This window comes from Ambystoma mexicanum, chromosome 10 (assembly GCF_040938575.1).
Source record: "Ambystoma mexicanum isolate Mex_15411 chromosome 10, UKY_AmexF1_1, whole genome shotgun sequence".
NCBI classification, from domain to species: Eukaryota; Metazoa; Chordata; class Amphibia; order Caudata; family Ambystomatidae; genus Ambystoma; species Ambystoma mexicanum.
Genome location: NC_090932.1, coordinates 1,509,917,943 through 1,509,936,218, shown reverse-complemented (window position 1 = coordinate 1,509,936,218; position 18,276 = coordinate 1,509,917,943). Strand labels below are relative to the sequence as shown.

The window sequence follows — 18,276 nt, the reverse complement described above, 5'->3', positions numbered from 1 at the left end:
CTTATTTTGAAAATGCTAAATAAAGCGTGGAGAAAAAAAAAAGTAACTTCATAGTAGAATGGCCTACACCGTTAGTAGAGGAGATAGTCTACTCAGAAACTATTATATATATGGTCGCTAATCTTGTTTTGTACCGAGCAATTGCAAGAATATGGATACTTTAAGGACCATGACCAGCAATATGAAATATATTAACAGATCCACAACTGACTGTTCAAAACTGAATTGGTACATGAGCAAAAAGAAATTGGAAGACTGAGATTGCCCTTTTAAAGTTCATACTGCCCTGAAAATATCTCATGTTGTGAATTAGCTTGTTCCGTATATTTCAATCCGGGCCACCACAATCATTTTCCTAAATGAAAAACGCAAACAAAATATACGTGCACCTTTTTATTGATCACAGATTTAAAAAAAATAACCTCTGAAGATATTTTAATTTTCATGTATTTTAGAAGTACATTGGAATTCTACTGCACAAGGCGCAGCAGGTCATCCCAATGAGAAGCTTGAAAGAATGGCTATTCAAATCCTTCAAACAAGCAATCTAGCTTTATGTATGTTCATCCTCTTCCTTAAATTTTCTAGAGCTTCGGTCCTTGCTTCTTTCCCGGTCCCTGCTTCTTTCCCCCTCTCTCTCTTTTCGAGGTCTCTCCTTGTCCCTTCTATCACGATCCCTGCTTCTTCCCTCTTTCAAGTCCTCTTTGTCATGCATATTTTCTCCCCAGTTACGTGATCGTTCCTCTGTTCGCCTATGGTCCCTGCTTCTCTCGTGGTCTCTGTCCCGCTCCCGCCATTCTCTCACTCTCTCACGAGATTGCTCCCTTCTTTCTGAATATCTGTCTGCATAAAAGTCATTCTGCATTGCTGGCAAATTAATGGGTTTCCGGAAGGGTCTGTCTCGACCCCCGAATCGCAACTGTCCAGATTCTTTTTTGCCTCCAAAACCCCCTCCAAAGCGCCGTGGTATCCAACCTTTTAAGGTTCTTTCCAACTCAAAGTCTACCATTATCTCATGCTGGTCGATTACAAGTTTATTGGCATCTCTGTGTGCTTTTAATATAGACCGCTGTTCCTTGTACTCTACAAATGCATAGCCCTTAGAGAATCCAGTTACCAGGTCTCTGACAAGGCGAATCTTTCTAATGTCTCCATATCTGGAGAAGACTTCCTTTATTTTCTCTTCAGTGGTCGTTAAATTTAGCCTGGCAACAAAAAGCATGAGCAGAGGGTCCCCAGAGACACCTTTGTTTGGCACATATCTTGATGCAAGAGCCCTCGAGACAGCGCGGTCATGTGGTTCTTCGTCAGTCCCATCAATGCTCCCAGCTTTCAGTGGGTGGTACTCTACGGCAATGGGCGTCCAGTCATTCATTCTCTAGAAGCAAAAAGAAACAAAACAATCAACTTTCTAAAAATCAGATTTTATCGACTTAGTTCAGTTGGATTTATAGCAGCAAACAAATGAGAAAGCAAATCAACAGAAAAAAAAGAAAAAAAAAAAAAGAACTGTATGGATATCGTTTTTGGATATTGTGTCAAATTTTGTCACACAAAACGCAGGCTTCGATGACTTTTGTTGGACTAACTGGAAATATTATGCAGAGTTGGAACAATGTGTTATCTTTCTAATGACCATAGACTACTTCATCAGATGGTAAAGAGTGAAACGGACAGCAAGAAAAGACACAATGGACAGTTATTTATTCATGCATTGGAAATGTGTAATGCGCCTATACAACAAATGGTGTTTCAAGGTGCCACAAGACAAAAGGGGGGTAGGGAGGGAACAAGGGAGAAAGATACAATAACGGTTCACTAGGTCCTATGACATTCAGGTCATGCAAGTGCAGTAACAAGAAGTGCGAGGAAATGGGGGTGTGGAGGGGGGGGTGCCACTCTGCGTGAATTCAAAGTGCAGGGCAAAGAGGAGAGAGTGCAAGTGAAATGGGAGTGGGGGCACAGGGGCTAGGGAGTGCTAAGGGGAGACCAGGTGGGCAAGTGCCATGGCATGCATGGGATGAGGGTCCACATGTGAAGTGCAAGATAGGGGGAGGACTGGGCGTTGGGGGGGGGGGGGTGAGGTTTGGGGGGGGTCTGGTGCCCTGTAGAACTCAGCGGGAACCAGGCAGCCAGTCACTGCGGCAGGCGGAGGCGTTACCAAGGGAGGGGGAGAGGGAAGGAAGAAGAGAAAAGGAGGGTATTGAGGAGCTTCCAGAACTTAAGGAGATCCGGCTCAAGCCTGAGAGGGGCAGGGAGACCATATCAGAGGAAGGCTCCTGCGGAGGAGAGCGAGATCTACCCGCCACTCTCTGCTTAGCGAAACATCCGATCTCCTGAAAGTTGGAGCTAGAAGACCGAAGGGCTCTAGCAGGGAGGTATTTAGGGAGAGAGAGTTGGATGGAGCAGGGTCCCATGCCCCAGAAAGCCTTGTGGATGATGCAGAGGGTATTGAACATGATCCTAGCAACCGGGAGCCAGTGGAGAGATTTTAGGGCTGGAGAGATGCAATCTGTTAGGTAAGAATTGGTGCAGTCACACTGTGTGAGACTACACAACACTTATCTGCTTGGTATTAGGTAACCCATCTTTTGGTATAGGTCTGCACTACACAAGTTGGTAGTTTGACTGGGTAGCCAAGCCTATCTCAAGAGGGGTAAATGTGCGCTGCACAAATGAAAGCAGCCAAGTTGTAGCAAAGTAAATACACTTTCCAGAATCAAAACAAGTTAGCGGATAATCTTTGGATATGCTTCTTACACAATTCCTACACCGAGGTGACTTCAATCACAAGAACAGTAATGGCATTTATATATCACACTAGTAAACTTTGCAGATTCTGAGGTTTGTAGAAAGGGACGGTTAGGGAAGGAAAAGGGTTAAACAGTTTCTCAATACATGCAAGGACAACTAAATCTTCCAATGAAATCTAGCTAAACCTTTCCCAGCCATAACAGTATACAACAAGCTACGACATATGAGGGGCCAACAGTATCAAAGTCAATGGGCTAGAAGAGTCTGCAGTGAGCCAGGAAAGCCAAAGTCATTTGGGACACAGTCTATAGATCTGAGGCACTTCTTAAATCAAAGTCTTGCACAAAGTTAGAGGGTTTATTAGAAAATCACTTATAGGGTCACAAGCTGTTAAGCCCGTTAGAAGAGAGTTGAAATCAACTCAAAAATATAAGCCAATGCAATTCCCAACCGAGAAGAGCATGGCTAAAGGCAATGAGATAAGTACCCCAAACCTAAACAGTACCTCTGGTTTGAAGAAGAGTGGTCCAGCTGGATTTGGTCTTGGTGCAGACCCTTGTTCCTGAGCCTCAGTCATGGGGACATGAGGGAGGACATCTGGAGGGCTCCTGCGGCGGCACTTGGGAGGTCGTGGGCAGCTACGGGCTCTTTTCGGTTGAGCAGCACTTTGCAGTTTCAGCGCTTAGCAAACAGCACTGATGCGGATCTTGGAGCCTCGGTCTGGCACTCTGGTGAGGGGACTCTGGACCTGGAGGTCCTGCTTCTGAATGGTCCTTAGGAGTCTCCTGGAGCTTCAGGTCGGATTTGTTCCATGGCAGACTACGGACACTCGACCCCTGGCATTGGGCTCTCACAGCAACAAAGAAACATAGCCAGTCAGGGATGGTGGTCCATTGGAGTTTGTCTCGGGTTAGTTGGTCCACTAACCCAAGGGGAGAAGTCATTCCGTCCGGAGCTTCTCTGTTAATGTGAAAAAGGAGGTCAGCACAGAAGCAGGGCTTCACCGGGCTATTCAAAAGTCCAGGAGGTTGCAGCAAGCTTCGTTCGCAGTTTCTTCGTCGGGTGTTTCTCCCAGTGGTTGACTGTCTGTAGTCCCAAAACCCTCACCTTTTAAGCAGGTTTCTTCCATCCATGCATAGCCTAGGCTGTCATCACACAGCAGGGTGGCTGTCACAGCCAGCCAGCCAATCGGGACTAGTTGCGTTCAGGAATTCCTAGAGACAAAGGACAGGGGAGTTTAAACCACTGCCACCAGCCATTTAAAGTAGTGAGGGTAACAAAAATGTTACATGAGAGGGTAAGATAAGGGGCTACTAAGTAATCCCCCAGCACTCCACATAAGATGGTGTGTACTGGACCTAGAAGTAAAGCCAATTTCACTTCACTATTCTTGTGAACTGTAGTTCACCCAAGAAAAGGTATCCAAACCGTAAGAGAAATCTAAAGGATTTCACAGTGACACTGCACTGAATGTGCTTTGTGTCATCATACAAAAAGCAGATGTCTATGGAGCTTGTCAGACTCCAAAAACAGTGAAAACACAAAATCCAACTCAAGTTAAAAACACATGAGAGAGTGAGAAAAAGGTCTCACTCACTCCAGGGTTAAAATTAAAAAGTCCTAAGTCCAGCAAAAGAGCTGGGGGTCTCTAAGGTGGGAGGAATTAAGCACTAAAATGAAAATTCTCCTCAACAGTCCCTAGGCTTGAGGCCAAGGATAAGTCTCACAGTCCTATGCTGGATTAGTTTCTCTGCGCTCCACATTAAACTGGATCCTTTGCTGCATAACCATTCAAATGGTGTGACCTTAGTAGCAGTGTGTGGTACAAATAGATAAACACTTGCTCATCCAAGAAATCCCACCCGTCATGGACACATAATTGAGTGAAGTCTTTAAAGTGCTTATTGAATCGCTCGACTAACCTATTCCTTTGCAGACAGTATAGAGAGGTGCACGTATGTTCCTGTCTCTTAAATAATCTGTAATCTCTCTTGAGATAAATTTACCCAGATAATTAGATGAATCCCTCGAGAAGCCCCTTGCTGAACCTCCTCAAGGAAATCCTTGACCACCTGGGTTGTCACCTCGCAGTCCTGCTTATCAATTGGCCACTTGAAATAGTAATCAAGCACACCAAGTATTTGCAATAATGGGGGAGGATGAAAGTTTCTGCAATATCTATGGCCTCTTTCTTCCAGGGACTATTAGGAAATTCAATTGGGATTATGGGCCATACCTGCACCACAGCACTCAGCAGATAGGACAGGTTCGCACAGTCTTCAGGGTCAGTGTTGAACTGGGGCCACCATAACTCCTCCCTCACTTGTGGCATCGTTTCATTAAACCGGTTTCTGGAATGCTAATTTAATCAAAATGTCCTCACAACCTTGAAACTAGTCTCAATCCGCACAGTAGTTCCCATTTTAAAACTAAACTTCTCCGAGACGTTGCTAAATGCCCAAAATTCCTCTTTTAGGGTGCCCTCATTGGGCCCCCTTCCAGGCAATACTGCTCAATTAACTTCAGCACATTGCCTGTTGCTGGAGAGGAGATTCATCACAGTCACTTGCATCAAGACAACAATTACTGATCCAGACGACCTCTGTGAACACTCACTTCCAATCAAACCCATGCAACTTCACACTCCTGTTCGTCATTGTTGGATGCCATTTCCACAGCGACGAAAAATGCGCCTCAACATTCACCATTCCATCTACTTTTTCTGCTGCAACTTTGAGATCTTAAGAACCTTGCAGAAATGTCTATTCCTCCTCCTGGGGCCATCGCATTCACTAGTGGTGTGTGGTCTGCATGAACGGCAGTCCTTGAATTTGAGGCAAAAAGTATTTGCCAAATGGTTGCCAACTTGGCAAGACTAAAAAGGCAATTTCTTAAATTTTAGTGGCAAAATGAAAAAAAAAAATCTTCATAAAGTATACATTTCTTACTTTAAATGCCAAACACATACACAACAACAACAAAAGGTTTAATTGAGATAAGTGCATTTCATTTTTAATCTGGATCAAGGACATGAGGACTAGGTTACATTATATACCCATGGGTAGACAGTCTGAAAATGGAAATGGGCACTGCAAAGGAAACACTTTAGTTTCTCCTTTTAGTGTGGGCTATTAGTTGGCGCCTAAGCGCCACCTAAAAGCCAAAACGATTGCATTGGAGTACAGGTAGAATGGAGAGGATATGCGATGAGGGATACAAAACTTGCAAGTGTTTTTTGTTTATTTACCTACCAATTGACTGCCCATGACCATGCTATACCATATGGGCATTCTACCCAATACCTGCTCCTCCCTGCCCAAAACACACCCTCCTGGGATCTCGTTGAGCTCCCACTATCAAGAAGTAGCATCAAACTTTGATCCGACAGTGTTTTTGTAAACAGTCTGCTGAGAGTTAACGTCTTACTTGCAGCTGTAAATGGCTACTGGAGGAATACAAATTTCTTAACCAAGTGTGCCTTCAGCCACTTGATTTATATTTCTTCCATGCACTGAAATCGCGTTAAAACAAGCAATGACGGGGGCGTGGCTAGCCGACGACACCAACGGATGCCTTCTTGGTGCGCTCCGGGCCCCTTCCCTGTCCCGTGGCCCGTAACCCCCTTGAAATGTGTCTGGCAATTAGGAGGAAAAGCTCCATGGGTGTCGGAGCACTCGAGGGGCCTGCTGTGTAAAATTGCGGTGTCGCGGAGCCCTCCCGGCCGAGCTGAGTCCGAAAGTCTTGGCACACAGAAAGCCCCCTGCCAAGATGGCAGTCGTGACACAGGCGGGAGCCGATGGTCTGCACCCGGAGAAGGAGCTGCGATGCAGAAAAACTAGCGCAGCCCCGAAGACAGAAGGCAGAACCTGCGGCAAGCAGCCCGGCAACAGCCGAAGTGAAGGCTAGAGCCAACGGTCTTCGCGTGGCGACACCCTCCCCCTCCCATGAGTCGGCAGGAGGACCACGACCAAGGCTGGAGCCCGATTGGAGGAAGTAGGGGCAGGCAGCAGGTCCCTGGTAAGGAGCAGCTGGGGGCGGCCGGGTGAAAAAATAAAAACATAAATTCAGCAGAGGCGCAAGGAGCAGGTGCCCGGTCTGTGGGAGCAGTCTGGGCCCCCCCAACTGGGCAAACGACCCGAAAACAATGAGGCAACCCCCCGCAGTGAGCGGCTCGTCAGAGGCTGAAGCGGCGGGCAGAGGCACCGACGCCCACGCTGGGACGGCCTTCCCCCGACACGGTAGAGGGAGGACCACAGCCAAAGAAGCGGAGCCTGGATCCTGCACAGAGAAACGGGGGCATGAAGCAGGTCCCGGGTAAGGAGACGCTGGGGGCAGCCGGGGGGAAAATGAAATAAAATAAAAAGGACATAAGCATAGCAGAAGCGCAGGGAGGCAAACCCCCGAAAACAAAGCGAGTGCCAGCTGGGCAAAAGCAAGTATACCGTGGGGAAGGAAGGCTAATGCAGGACGGCTTCGCTGCAGTTGAAGACCCCCTTAGCGCTGGAGAGACGTAATCTGCAACCTATGTTCTGCCTGAACTGCCAAGTCAGCATGAGAAGCACCAGTACAGCAGGGACAAAGGGGGGCCTGAAATAGCGATCAGAGGAGCAACGTGGGTGGCCAGAGGTCCAACTCCAGTGGTGCCCACAGCACAAAAGAGTGATCGCGCACCAACCCAAAGGGGCACCACCCCATCACTGACCTCTGGCAAATGACCTGTATAAAGTCTGGGAAGCAGAAGGTCAGAGGCAAGGCAATCACTGGAACCACGGGCCGCTATAAAATAGTGCCCGATACCGCAAGAATGGCTGAACAAGCAACAAAACAGAAAGGACCTATGTCGGGAGACATCAAAACCCTGATGCAAACCGCAGAGACTCACAAACACAACTAACAACAGGCGACTGTTCAGATACACTCCCCTCCTTCAGAGTGTCAACGTGAGCCCGATGACCCGCCTATACGGAAATCAGACCTGCTGGCAATGCTGCAGGAGTTGAAAAAAAGACATTAAAGATAGCGCCTCTGACCTAGCCAAGTCCATTGTGGATCCCAATAGAGGCTGTTGAGAAAAGGGTTGACGAGGTGGAGAATACAGTAGTCGAACAAAGGCAAGACGAATTAGCCAGAAGAGTGCTAGAACATGACCAACAAATGGACCGTGTCCAGGGCAAACAGGAGAACGCCGAAAACAGTTCCAGGTGTAACAATATACGGATCCGAGTGATCCCGAAGTCTGTGGCGGACACAGACGTGCAACAATATGTAGTAGACCTGTTCCGGCAGATCCTGGGCACGGCAGACGAAAGAGACATTGTATTGGACCGAACGCATAGGGTTTACTCCACATTTCAGCTCAACATAAATCTGACCCTGGATGTGGTGACTCAAATACACCTATTCCAACTGAAGGAGGATAGCCCATGTCTAACTGTATATATTATACATGCATAAAGGTCGCAACTGTATGTTCCAATTACCTCTGACTGTATATACTGTACATAACTTTACAAATGTATCATTGTAACTTTTATTTTGCCTTGCAAGCTTTCCTTAAACGCCCTCTTACCCCCGGGTCTGGAGCGCTATATAAATAAAATAAACAAACAAACATCATGCGGGCTGCTCAGAATAAGGAACCCATACGTTTCCAATCTACACCCATCCAGCTTTACCAATATTTAGCCCAAGCCATCCTCGCAAAGAGGAAACGTCTAAGGGTCGTCACGGACTGGCTAAGATGCAGGAAGGTGCGCTACCGATGGGCATTCCATACCAGGCTCCGCGTTACACAATCACAAAGGAAGAGGACATGGATGACCGCATGAGGGAGGACGACAGGATCGAAGGCAACGACAAGGAAATAATCCCACCTGGAAGCATGGAAGGAGAGGGAGCAATGGAAGTCAGCGCGGCCCCACTTGAGAGGTCGCAACAAAGAGCCCAAGACTATTGATCCCACATGAGAGGTAGATACAGGTGGAGCAAATCGGGGGCTACACCCCAATGGCGAAGAAAGCCGTGGTCTGAAAGTAAGAGGGGGATCGTATGGGAAATTGGAGGGTTAACAAACACGTGAGTTAGGCATTCTCATAGTGAAAGCTGCCACGGCGGAATGTGGAAATGTAACAGCTTCTAAAAGTAGCAGGGGGTGGGGGGTTCGGACCCCATAATTCCCAGGGGGGGGGGGGGGGGGGGGGAGTACAAACCCAGTGACCCACTGTGGTATAACCATGGTGGAAGTTATTGTTGAAGTTCATGGGGTTGGGGGGGAGGGGACAAAGGAACATGGAACTTTGGTTGAGGTTATGCACAACACTGGCGGAACAAGCAGGGGGGTGGACAAGCTCTACAGTCGGATGGAAGGTACACAACAACACTCCAATGATGGCCGACCTAAATTTTGTGACGCTAAATGTCCAAGGGCTTAATTCCCCAATAAAAAGGAAAACAATCATGAGAAGGCTCTCCAATCTTCAGGCCTCAGTGGTGTGGATACAGGAAACACACTTGCTCCCCGAAGATGAGCACAGACTAAAGCCTAGAGCTTTCCCTACACAATACCTAGCCTCAGGAGGGACCAAAAAGAGGGGAGTGGGCATATTGTTAGCTAAAGGAATTCGCTTCGAGAAATAGTTCATAAAAAGGGACCCAGGGGGCCGATATCTGGTGTTGGAAGGGATATTGATGGGCCAACAGGTCACCCTGGTAGAAATTTACACCCCCAATGAAAAACACTGGTTCTCGCTAGGGCTGCTGCCCAAAATCGCAGAATGGGGGGTGTGGCAGATCCTGATAGGGTGCGATTTCAACGGCGTAATGGATGCCTCAATGGACAAAACCCTCCCAGCCACTCCTAACGACAGCATATACAGACAAGCCCTGCCCCGATTCCTCAGGGAACTACACCTGATAGAAACCTGGCGTTTTTTCCACCCACAAGAAAGAGCTTATACCCATTATTCAGCCGCACACAAAGGCTTTTCGCAGATCGACACTCATCTCGGACACCATGATCTCACAAATCAAGGGTGTAGATATATGGGATACAGTGTTTATCTGATCATGCACCGGTCTCTTTGAAGATGGAGCCAATAACCCTGCTTTCGCAGACCCGAAAGTCATGGCGTCTAAACGAAATAATCTTAAAAGACCAAGCTCTTAGGGTGGACATAGAATTGACCCTGAGAAGAAAACATCACACAGGGGGTCGATTGGGGAACCATCTGGGACGCTAGCAAAGCAGTGGTACAGGGCGAGTTCACAGCGCACATATCAAATTTCGTAAAAAGAAAAGAGAAAGTGAGGTGGGAACTGAAAGCCAAAATAAGGACTGCAGAGGCACACTATAAGGACAAAGAGTCACAGAAGGCTTGTTGGGAAATTAAAAGAACTAAGGCGGCCCTAGAGACACACTAGATGAATCCACACAACTCCTCCTACAAACTAAACAATCCTACTATACAAATGGGGACAAAGCTAACCGATTCCTTGTGGCCAAATTAAGAAAGCAGAAAGCCCAGAACCACATTACCCAACTCAAGCACCAGAGAGGCGACCTAATGAGGAGGGGGGGGGCAGATAAATGAAATCATGCACTCACACTACACAAGAAACCTGAAGGGGTACGACGTAGAGAGGGAGGCACAGGCGTTTTTGGGACAAGTGGATTTACCACATATCACAGAATCGGACAGACAAATGTTAGAAGCGCCCATAACAGAGGAAGAGGTAGGGGAGGTTATAAGTGCTCTGAAAGGACACAAATCCCCAGGCCCAGATGGACTAGGTAATGCATATTATAAAACATTCAAGACCATCCTGGTAGGCCCCTTCACAGAACTATTCAACCACATAAGAGATACGGGGCGATCCTCTGGGGACATGGGCCCAGCCACCACAGTTCTCCTTCTAAAACCAGATAGAGATCCATCAGAATGCACAAGTTATCGCCCCATTTCATTACTGAATGGGGATGCTAAAATCTACTCCACGATCCTGGACCTGAGGTTAGCAAACATCCTCCCGTAAATAATTCACCCGGAACAGACAGGTTTTGTGAAAGGGCATCACACATACGACAATATCCGCAGAGCCATAGACACCATTGAATGGGGGTGGAGGACAGGGCAGCTGTTCTCGGTGCTAGCACTAGACGCTTCTAGAGCCTTCGACAGCCTAAATTCGAATACCGGAGAAAGGGATGTCAAGACGCTATCGGCCGATGTGTGGGGTGGACCCGGAAAAAAATCTACCATACATGCAGAAATGGGAGCTAGATGTAAGGAAACCAATACTGGGGGAGACATGGAGCCAAATTTGGCGCCGGGCCACGAAGAGCTCCAAATGTGTCTCAATTAAAGAGGCGGCATATAAAATTAACCTGAGGTGGAATATGATGCCACAACAGATGCACTCCAACAACCCAAACTATCCCCCCCAACAGGTCAGAGGGACTGTGGGCAACCCGGGGACTTAATCCATATGTGGTGGTGTTATGATCTTGATGGTCGTGCAGATTAATAATGCCTCCGTCCCCAAGTACCACACAGACAATTGGTATAGAATGCCTGTGCAGTCTTTGAGGCCACAGGTTTTTTGTTTGTGAGCCGTCAGGTCTGGAACCGGGAACTGCCAGAAGGACCCCTTGAGCGCTGTAAGGCAATGAGTGGTTATCAGATAATGTGCGATAATTACAAGGTATACCCAACAGTGAGATAAAGTACCTCTTACCTAGAAATACGGAAGGTGACACCCTGATGGAAGAGGCAGTGAAACCCGGGACAGAGGGCTTGGTGGGCTTCTCTGTGTGGAATGTGGGTGGTATCCAAACCCTGGATGGCGGCACACACGTGGCTTGTGGTACTGTAGTCAGGCAAACGCCTAGCAGAAGGCCAATGGCCAAAGTCACTGAATCCAAAAACGAAATCCGTAAGACAGTCCAATTCCAAAAAACCAAGGTCGGTTAACAAAAGCCAGGAGTTGACAGAACAATCCAGTAAACAGAGTCCGAGGTCTGGTAACGTGTAAGAAGCAAGAAGTAGACAAAGCAATCCGGTAGACAAGGCAATCCAATAGACAGTATCCGAGGTCGTAGTAAACGAGATTCAAGCATGCGAACAAACGCAGTAAAGTCCTGAAGGGAAACAGCTGTGAAGCAACGCTATCGATTTCAGGAGGCCTTTTAAGCCAATAGGGAAGGTCACCTGATGCTGGAATGATCATGGATGTGCGTCAGGTGATGCAGTCACGTGAGATGTTGTCGTCACGTGACGTTTGGCCCGATTACATGACGTGTAGATCTTCGTTGACAACGTGTAACGTTGCGGGCCAGCAGATGTTTCCATTGTAGACGCCAGCGATGCGAAGGCCGGTAAACACCTGATCCAAATGACCATGTCCTGGCATAACGGGTGAGAGGCCGCAACCTCCGTAAGCCAGAATGTGTGCGTGGGATACCCTTGTTTTGAAGTGTAGTAGAGGGGTTAGTACATATGGTGTGGGTTGTCTGGCAGGAACAGGGCATGTCGTGGGAAACGTAACAGGTGGGCTTGTCCAGTGGCGGAGTCGTACTAGAAGGAAATTCTGAGCCATTATCAAAGAAGTGGTGGAGGTACAGCTGCCTCTTGACGCAGTGGTGGCTTTGCTGGGGGAGGCAGTAGAAAGAAGTTATGCAAACACAGGGAATAGGGCCACCCACTTTGAGAGCGGCCAGAATTAACCTAGCGCAGATGTGGAAAAATAAACAGGGGCCAGTGATTGCCATGTGGTGGGCGAGACTTTGGGGAGTGATGGCAATGGAAAAGGTGACAGCATTGGCATATGGCTCTTACCCGAAATACTGAACACATGGACGCCTTTCCATGAATATATGGAAGACAGGGAACAAATGTACTTTAAACCCAAGACCCTCTGCAAGGTTTCTTTTCTGTGAAAACGTATGCCCCAGGAGGATGGACTGGTCCGCAACACAATCAAAACGTATTGAGCAAAGTCGCAGAGGAGTTATAATGGTTAAACTCATGAGCCCTTATATAACAGAGTTGGGAACTGATAGGAAGAAAAATGACAAGAATGTGGTACACTGTTTCCCATATGCAGGTCTGTAACTTGTGCTCTTGAGAAAAAATAAAGTTTGTAAAACAAGCAAAGGCGGTGAACCAGGGGGCACTTCACCAAGGTGGATGTTTGTCCTTGAGCTCCCGGAAGGCCGGGAGAGAAGGAGCCTGCAGCCGCCCTGAAATTCGAAAATAACACAACCAGAGCCATCCTGCTTACCGTGTAGCCCCGGCACACTCTACGTCCAATTTTGACAACGTTTGTGGGCGCTCCAGCAGAGGGACAACACGCCCCTTATAGAGTCCCTGCGGCGACCAGAGAGCGGCAGGTGCTTCATCGAAACCGATGGGTGTGCGCGAAGCACGGGGTGAGCCACAGCTTCAGTGGGAGAAACAATTTACACATACCGCCCCCTCTCCCCCGGAGCCACTGCAGTAAACTGGTGGTGTGGCTGAGGGCGCGCTGACAGTCCGGGGGATGTAACTGACTCAACGTTCCATAACGACAACAGCCATCTTGCGTGTGGTGCTTAGAGAGTCAAGCACGCTCTCCCCAACCACTTGCAGCACCTCCTCCGTTCATCAGATGCTGTCCCTGGAGGGAGTTCTAGATACGGCCAGGTGAAACGCTGCTATTTATTATCCTAAAGTTGGGCGAAACACACCGGCTTCACTCCCCGCTCAGCTTACCATGCCGTTCCCCGTGAGGGACTGTCACAGCTTAAAAGGTACGTGCTCTTACTACCCCCTGCCGGATACCTGCTGCTGGACCCCCAACACCGCGTGAGCGCCGCTCACTGGAGGCATCCCAGTTCATCTATATCCGGCCTCTACACAGACACCATAAGCGGCTTGGAAGCCCTGCTGATCCTGTAGCGTTAATCGGGCTAATACTACCACCTGTAAGTTGTCCAAACAATGGTGAAAGGCCAGGGACGCCAATCTAAGCTAGCATTCCCGGACATGGCGGCGAAGACAAATGCAGGGGCCCACTCGGGCGCAGGCGGGCAAATCTGATGCCCCTGAATCAGAAGACATGCTGGGGGATGAAGTGGGTTGCAAGCCACAATTTGCACAAGTTGACATGACAGTCATCCTTGAGAAACACACAGTCAGGCTTTAACTCTGAACAGGAAAGTAGACAGCCTGGTATTTAAGGTTGACCACATGCAGCAAGGAATCATCAAAGCGGAAGGATAATGGAAGCTGAGCAACGTTTTGGGCAGCTTGAAGACACAAGCAGAGATCTGCACTACTCTTAGATCCCTACAACAGGATGTGGCCGGGGTGAAGGCCAAGAACGAGGACCTCGAGGCGAGATCTCATCGTAATAATATTCGTATAGTGGGTATTCCGGAGTCAGTGAAGTCCCAAGCCATGGGAACATTTGTGGAAACTCTGCTAAAAAAAAGGGCTTAACGACCCTCCCCTGTCCCAGCAATTCCTGGTGGAAAGAGCACACTGAATATCTGCCTAGATTCCTAAACCTGGCCAGAGCCCGAGGCCTGTGATAGTTTGTGTGCTAAATTACTGCAAATGAGACATGAATTTTAGGAAAGCCAGAGAAATCGGAGATCTCCAATATCAGTCCTCCAAGATCTCAATATACCCAGACTTCACCCCTGCAGTACAGAAGGCCAGGACCTCCTTAGCGGCGGTAAAAAAACAACTACAGGACTGGGAACTACAATATGCAATGTTGTACCCGTCAAAGTTACGGGTGGTCTTTGACAATAAAACACACTTTTTCTCAGACCCTGCTGAAGTCAAGTCCTTTCTCGATACTCTCCCTAAACGCTGACTGGGAAGGGGAACGCTGACTTCCTCAAGCTCCATAGAAGATTTACGTTCTAATGGTGAAGGCTTTTCTTTCCCTTTGCTTGTACTTTCATCAGCAATGAAACATGGAGGAGCAAGTTCTATTAGGCTCTAGTTGAAAGGTTAAATCATTATGTCAATGTAGTGAAAGGGCCTATCATTCAATTGAAGTATGCTCATGTTGGGGGGGTGGCAGGCACTCCGGTCCTGACCCCCCGGGTGTGGTGTGGTGCGATGCTGGTGTCTCTGCGAAAGTTGCTGGGGGGGAAGAGGAGGGGAGGCTGTTAAAAGTTGTGAGGTTGGGGTACTTGCGGGCCACGGGGGTTGACATCACCCTGATTGGGAGGGGGATGAGCGTGGAGGCGGAGGGGGAACATTCAGGACTAAAAGTTATAAAGTTGGTCTAGGCATGCAAAGATTTAGGCAGTTGTTAGACAGGAGCAGGGTTCGATCCTCTGATGTACATCTACAGGGCGTGCAGCCAACATGCTCACTGTGGTAGATGGCAGTTAAGACACTACAATTTAAGATATTAGGTCTAGGTAGTTATGCTAAATCCAGGGGGAATAACCGATTTTACACATGCTACTCATCTCAATCCAGAGGGATTTTAAAACCTGGTCCACAAAACTCTTATTCACTGGCACAGGGACCCAGATTGATGCAGAGGGGCGGTATGCTATTATCTAGGGTGTGATGAAAGGAGCAGAGGTTACCTTAGTCCATTTGGGAGAGGCTACTCTAGTTCAGGTTTGAACTTTACATTCTGGGGCTTAAGGCTGGGCAGTCTGTATGCCCCATGAGGATACTGTATGACTGTAGATTATTGCAAGTTGAATAAATACACCCCTCTGTTAATACCCTAAGTGCCAGACGCTGTGACTTTGATTGAGAATGTGCAGAAGTTTGAGGTGACGTAGTATGCAGTGTTAGATTTGGCTAATGCTTTCTTCAATGTGCCGATTGTTGAGGAATGTCAGGAGCAATTTGCATTTTCCTGGAATGGGAGGCAATATACGTTCTACAAAGTCTGACCATCTGTCACCGGCTGGGGGTATAAAACCATGATTAAATTAGCTTGTTTAGTAGTTAAAAGGCTAAATGAAACTTCTCAAGCTTTGACTGAGCTGTTATTAGATATTTTAGAAAAGCTATTTTGCAGAATGGAGCTGCAATTGATCATTTGTTTTTTAAGCATAATTTGGGATGCAATGCTATGGAAGAGATATGTTTTTTTAACTTGGAGGACCATTCCCAGTCCATCGAAAAGCATATTGGTGGGTTGAGGGATCTGATTTCTCAAGTCACTCAAGACCAGGACAGGGGATGGTGGGATCAGATGTTTGCATGGATTCCAGACGCTTTGCGTTCTGTTTTTATTTGGGTTTTTGTTATTTTGGATTTTTTGTTTTGTTGTTGTATTTCATGTATTCCAAATTTAAGGGGTATGTTTCGTAGGTTTAGGGAACCTTCTTTTCGTTTATTGGGTTATGGTAGTGGATTGTCCAAGGGGTGAAGTGTTTCCAAAAATTGAGCGAAACACGGTGCCGGTGCGCAGCCATTTTGGACATTCACTCCCATCACCACAATGAAAGCCAACGTTTTCGTGGGCTCAGCAAGTAAACGTGAATTCTGCAAACGGTTGCAAGGTCAGGATGATCTCAGAGGAGCTAGCAAGAAGGAATGCTTGTTGTCTCGTCCACTGAAGGACGAGCCGAGGAGGCTGTTGGGCTCCGCAGGTGCAGCGATAAGGGGACTGGGAACGGAGATGAGAGAAGCTGTGTTTTTCCACTATGTGCTCCCAATGCTTGTTGTCTGCTCTTCAGCCGAGGGCAGATGCAACCATGAGGGGGCGGGGATTTATCCCAATAAAGAACTGAGATATTGCTGAGAGGGGAGAAATAGAACTGGACCCCGGTGAAGAAGTCTCGCTGAGACGGAGGACGCTCCATTCCAGACCCCGTTAACACAAGTGATCTCTCTGCCTACCTGCTTTTGGGACTAAGCAGTGTTGAAGAGGCTGACAGGAAGGTGTCTTCTACAACCACTGCTACAGTGATCTTTATTCCTGTTTATATCTCATTCTGTATATGTTCTATGTGTCAGTTACATGCATGTTCATTGTGTATGAATAAAGGGCCTATAATGAGCCATTTATTTTATCTTTCTAACCAGCAGTCTACATTTTTGCTTCTGGTTGGGGTAAGCGGGTGCAGAAATCAGAGGCCCCTGCATGTGCGTCGAAAAGCAAAACAGAGTCCAGGACTGCAAAAAAAAATGACTCTGTTACATCCCTCCTTTTTCATAACAAACAACATGTTCATAAGTAGAGTAAACAGGTGGTCAACCTGACACTAGGATTCTTGCACAATATAACAAACAAACTTTGGGCCCAACGTGGGCAGTTACCGTCCCATCTGGCACTCAGGGATTTGGGTCCAGAAAGTAGTCTTTGAACCTGGTCGGGCATCTCCAGCCTTCTCTGCGAGGGTAGAGTCATGTGGGGTACGCATGCGTGACGGCTAACGTCAGCCTTCGCACATGCGCCTTTAATAAAGGGGCCGTCCATGCTCGGCAGATGCCTCCGAATCTTCTTTAAGTTGGGGGGGGGGGGCCTGCTGACCACGGGGCCCAGGACGTAAATAATAATGCAACAGACTGGCATCTCCCAAATAAAATAGGGTGGTGTGCAGTTAGTTATGGAAACGTGATGGAATTGGACTTCCAGATGATAGCCTGACGCCAATATGTATAATTATGACTTGAACTACGAAAAGGGGTGGGAATAATGCAGACATGTCAACCCTCCGGATTTAGGCGGGAGACTCCCGATTTTGAAATGAAAAATATTGCAATTTTTCACATTCTCCCACCGCAAGTAATTCTACCCCCAATGAATTCCTATGGGGAAATTCATTCCTTCCGAATTCTCTCATGAAATCTCCCTCGAGGTGCCTCAGAATGTTGGCATGTATGATAATATCAAGCCAAGACCATTAACGTTATGCCACAACAATGCCTGTGGACGATTAAACAACAAAGCAACAACCTGTCATCTGACTGGAAACCGTTCACGTGAGAGCGATAATGGCGCAATATTAAATCCTTAGATGTTATAGGTGTTCTGCTTACCTTGGAGCTGCAACAACACTCGGTTCTGTTTCGTGCAGGAAAAACACGAATAAACCAGAAGCCTTGTTAGCTTTACAAAACAGCCTTCTTTCAACTTACTCATGAATAAGGTAACATCAGATCAGCACTTCAAGCCTCGTTTTCGATTTCACAGCCCCTGAGACGGAATCTAACGTCGATGCCTTTCTTAAACATCGATGGCGTCTATCTCGACATGGTGAAGAGGCGCATATTTTCTTTCTTCGTGGCCTATTGAAAAAGTGTTTTAATACACATACTATTTATAATATCTAGGTTTTTTAAAGTATTTCTCTTGAACATTTCCTATTATGACATTTTTTAAATATGTATAAAAATGTACATTTTCCACATATCTAATATATCAGTCTGAACGAAGATTCGTAAATGACCGTCTAATATATAGCTAGATTTCTATAAATATGTGACTGTTTTATTGTAGCCAGAGTCCCTAGGATCTAGAAACTCTAGTTTCAAGATGGTCGTTATTCCAACA

General features: G+C 47.2%; 1 protein-coding gene across 3 annotated transcripts; it reads right to left on the bottom strand.

Moving 5' to 3' along the window:
- Positions 1–380: 380 nt before the first annotated feature.
- Positions 381–18,012, bottom strand: SNRNP35 (small nuclear ribonucleoprotein U11/U12 subunit 35). Of its 3 annotated transcripts, none has more exons than XM_069619678.1 (2): positions 17,862–18,012; positions 381–1,378 (listed from the first exon to the last, which is right to left on the bottom strand). In XM_069619678.1, the coding sequence occupies exon 2, from the start codon at positions 1,373–1,375 to the stop codon at positions 554–556; it is 822 nt and encodes a 273-aa protein (XP_069475779.1). In that variant the 5' UTR covers positions 1,376–1,378; positions 17,862–18,012; the 3' UTR covers positions 381–553. The 3 variants fall into 3 exon arrangements, with proteins under 3 accessions (XP_069475779.1, XP_069475778.1, XP_069475780.1); XM_069619677.1 differs by having other exon boundaries at positions 17,763–17,880; XM_069619679.1 differs by lacking the exon at positions 17,862–18,012 and adding an exon at positions 17,040–17,058.
- Positions 18,013–18,276: the final 264 nt, after the last annotated feature.

Excerpts from the sequence above, each read along its gene's own strand:
- SNRNP35 (XM_069619678.1), bottom strand. The coding sequence starts at position 1,375 with ATGAATGACTGGACGCCCATTGCCGTAGAGTACCACCCACTGAAAGCT.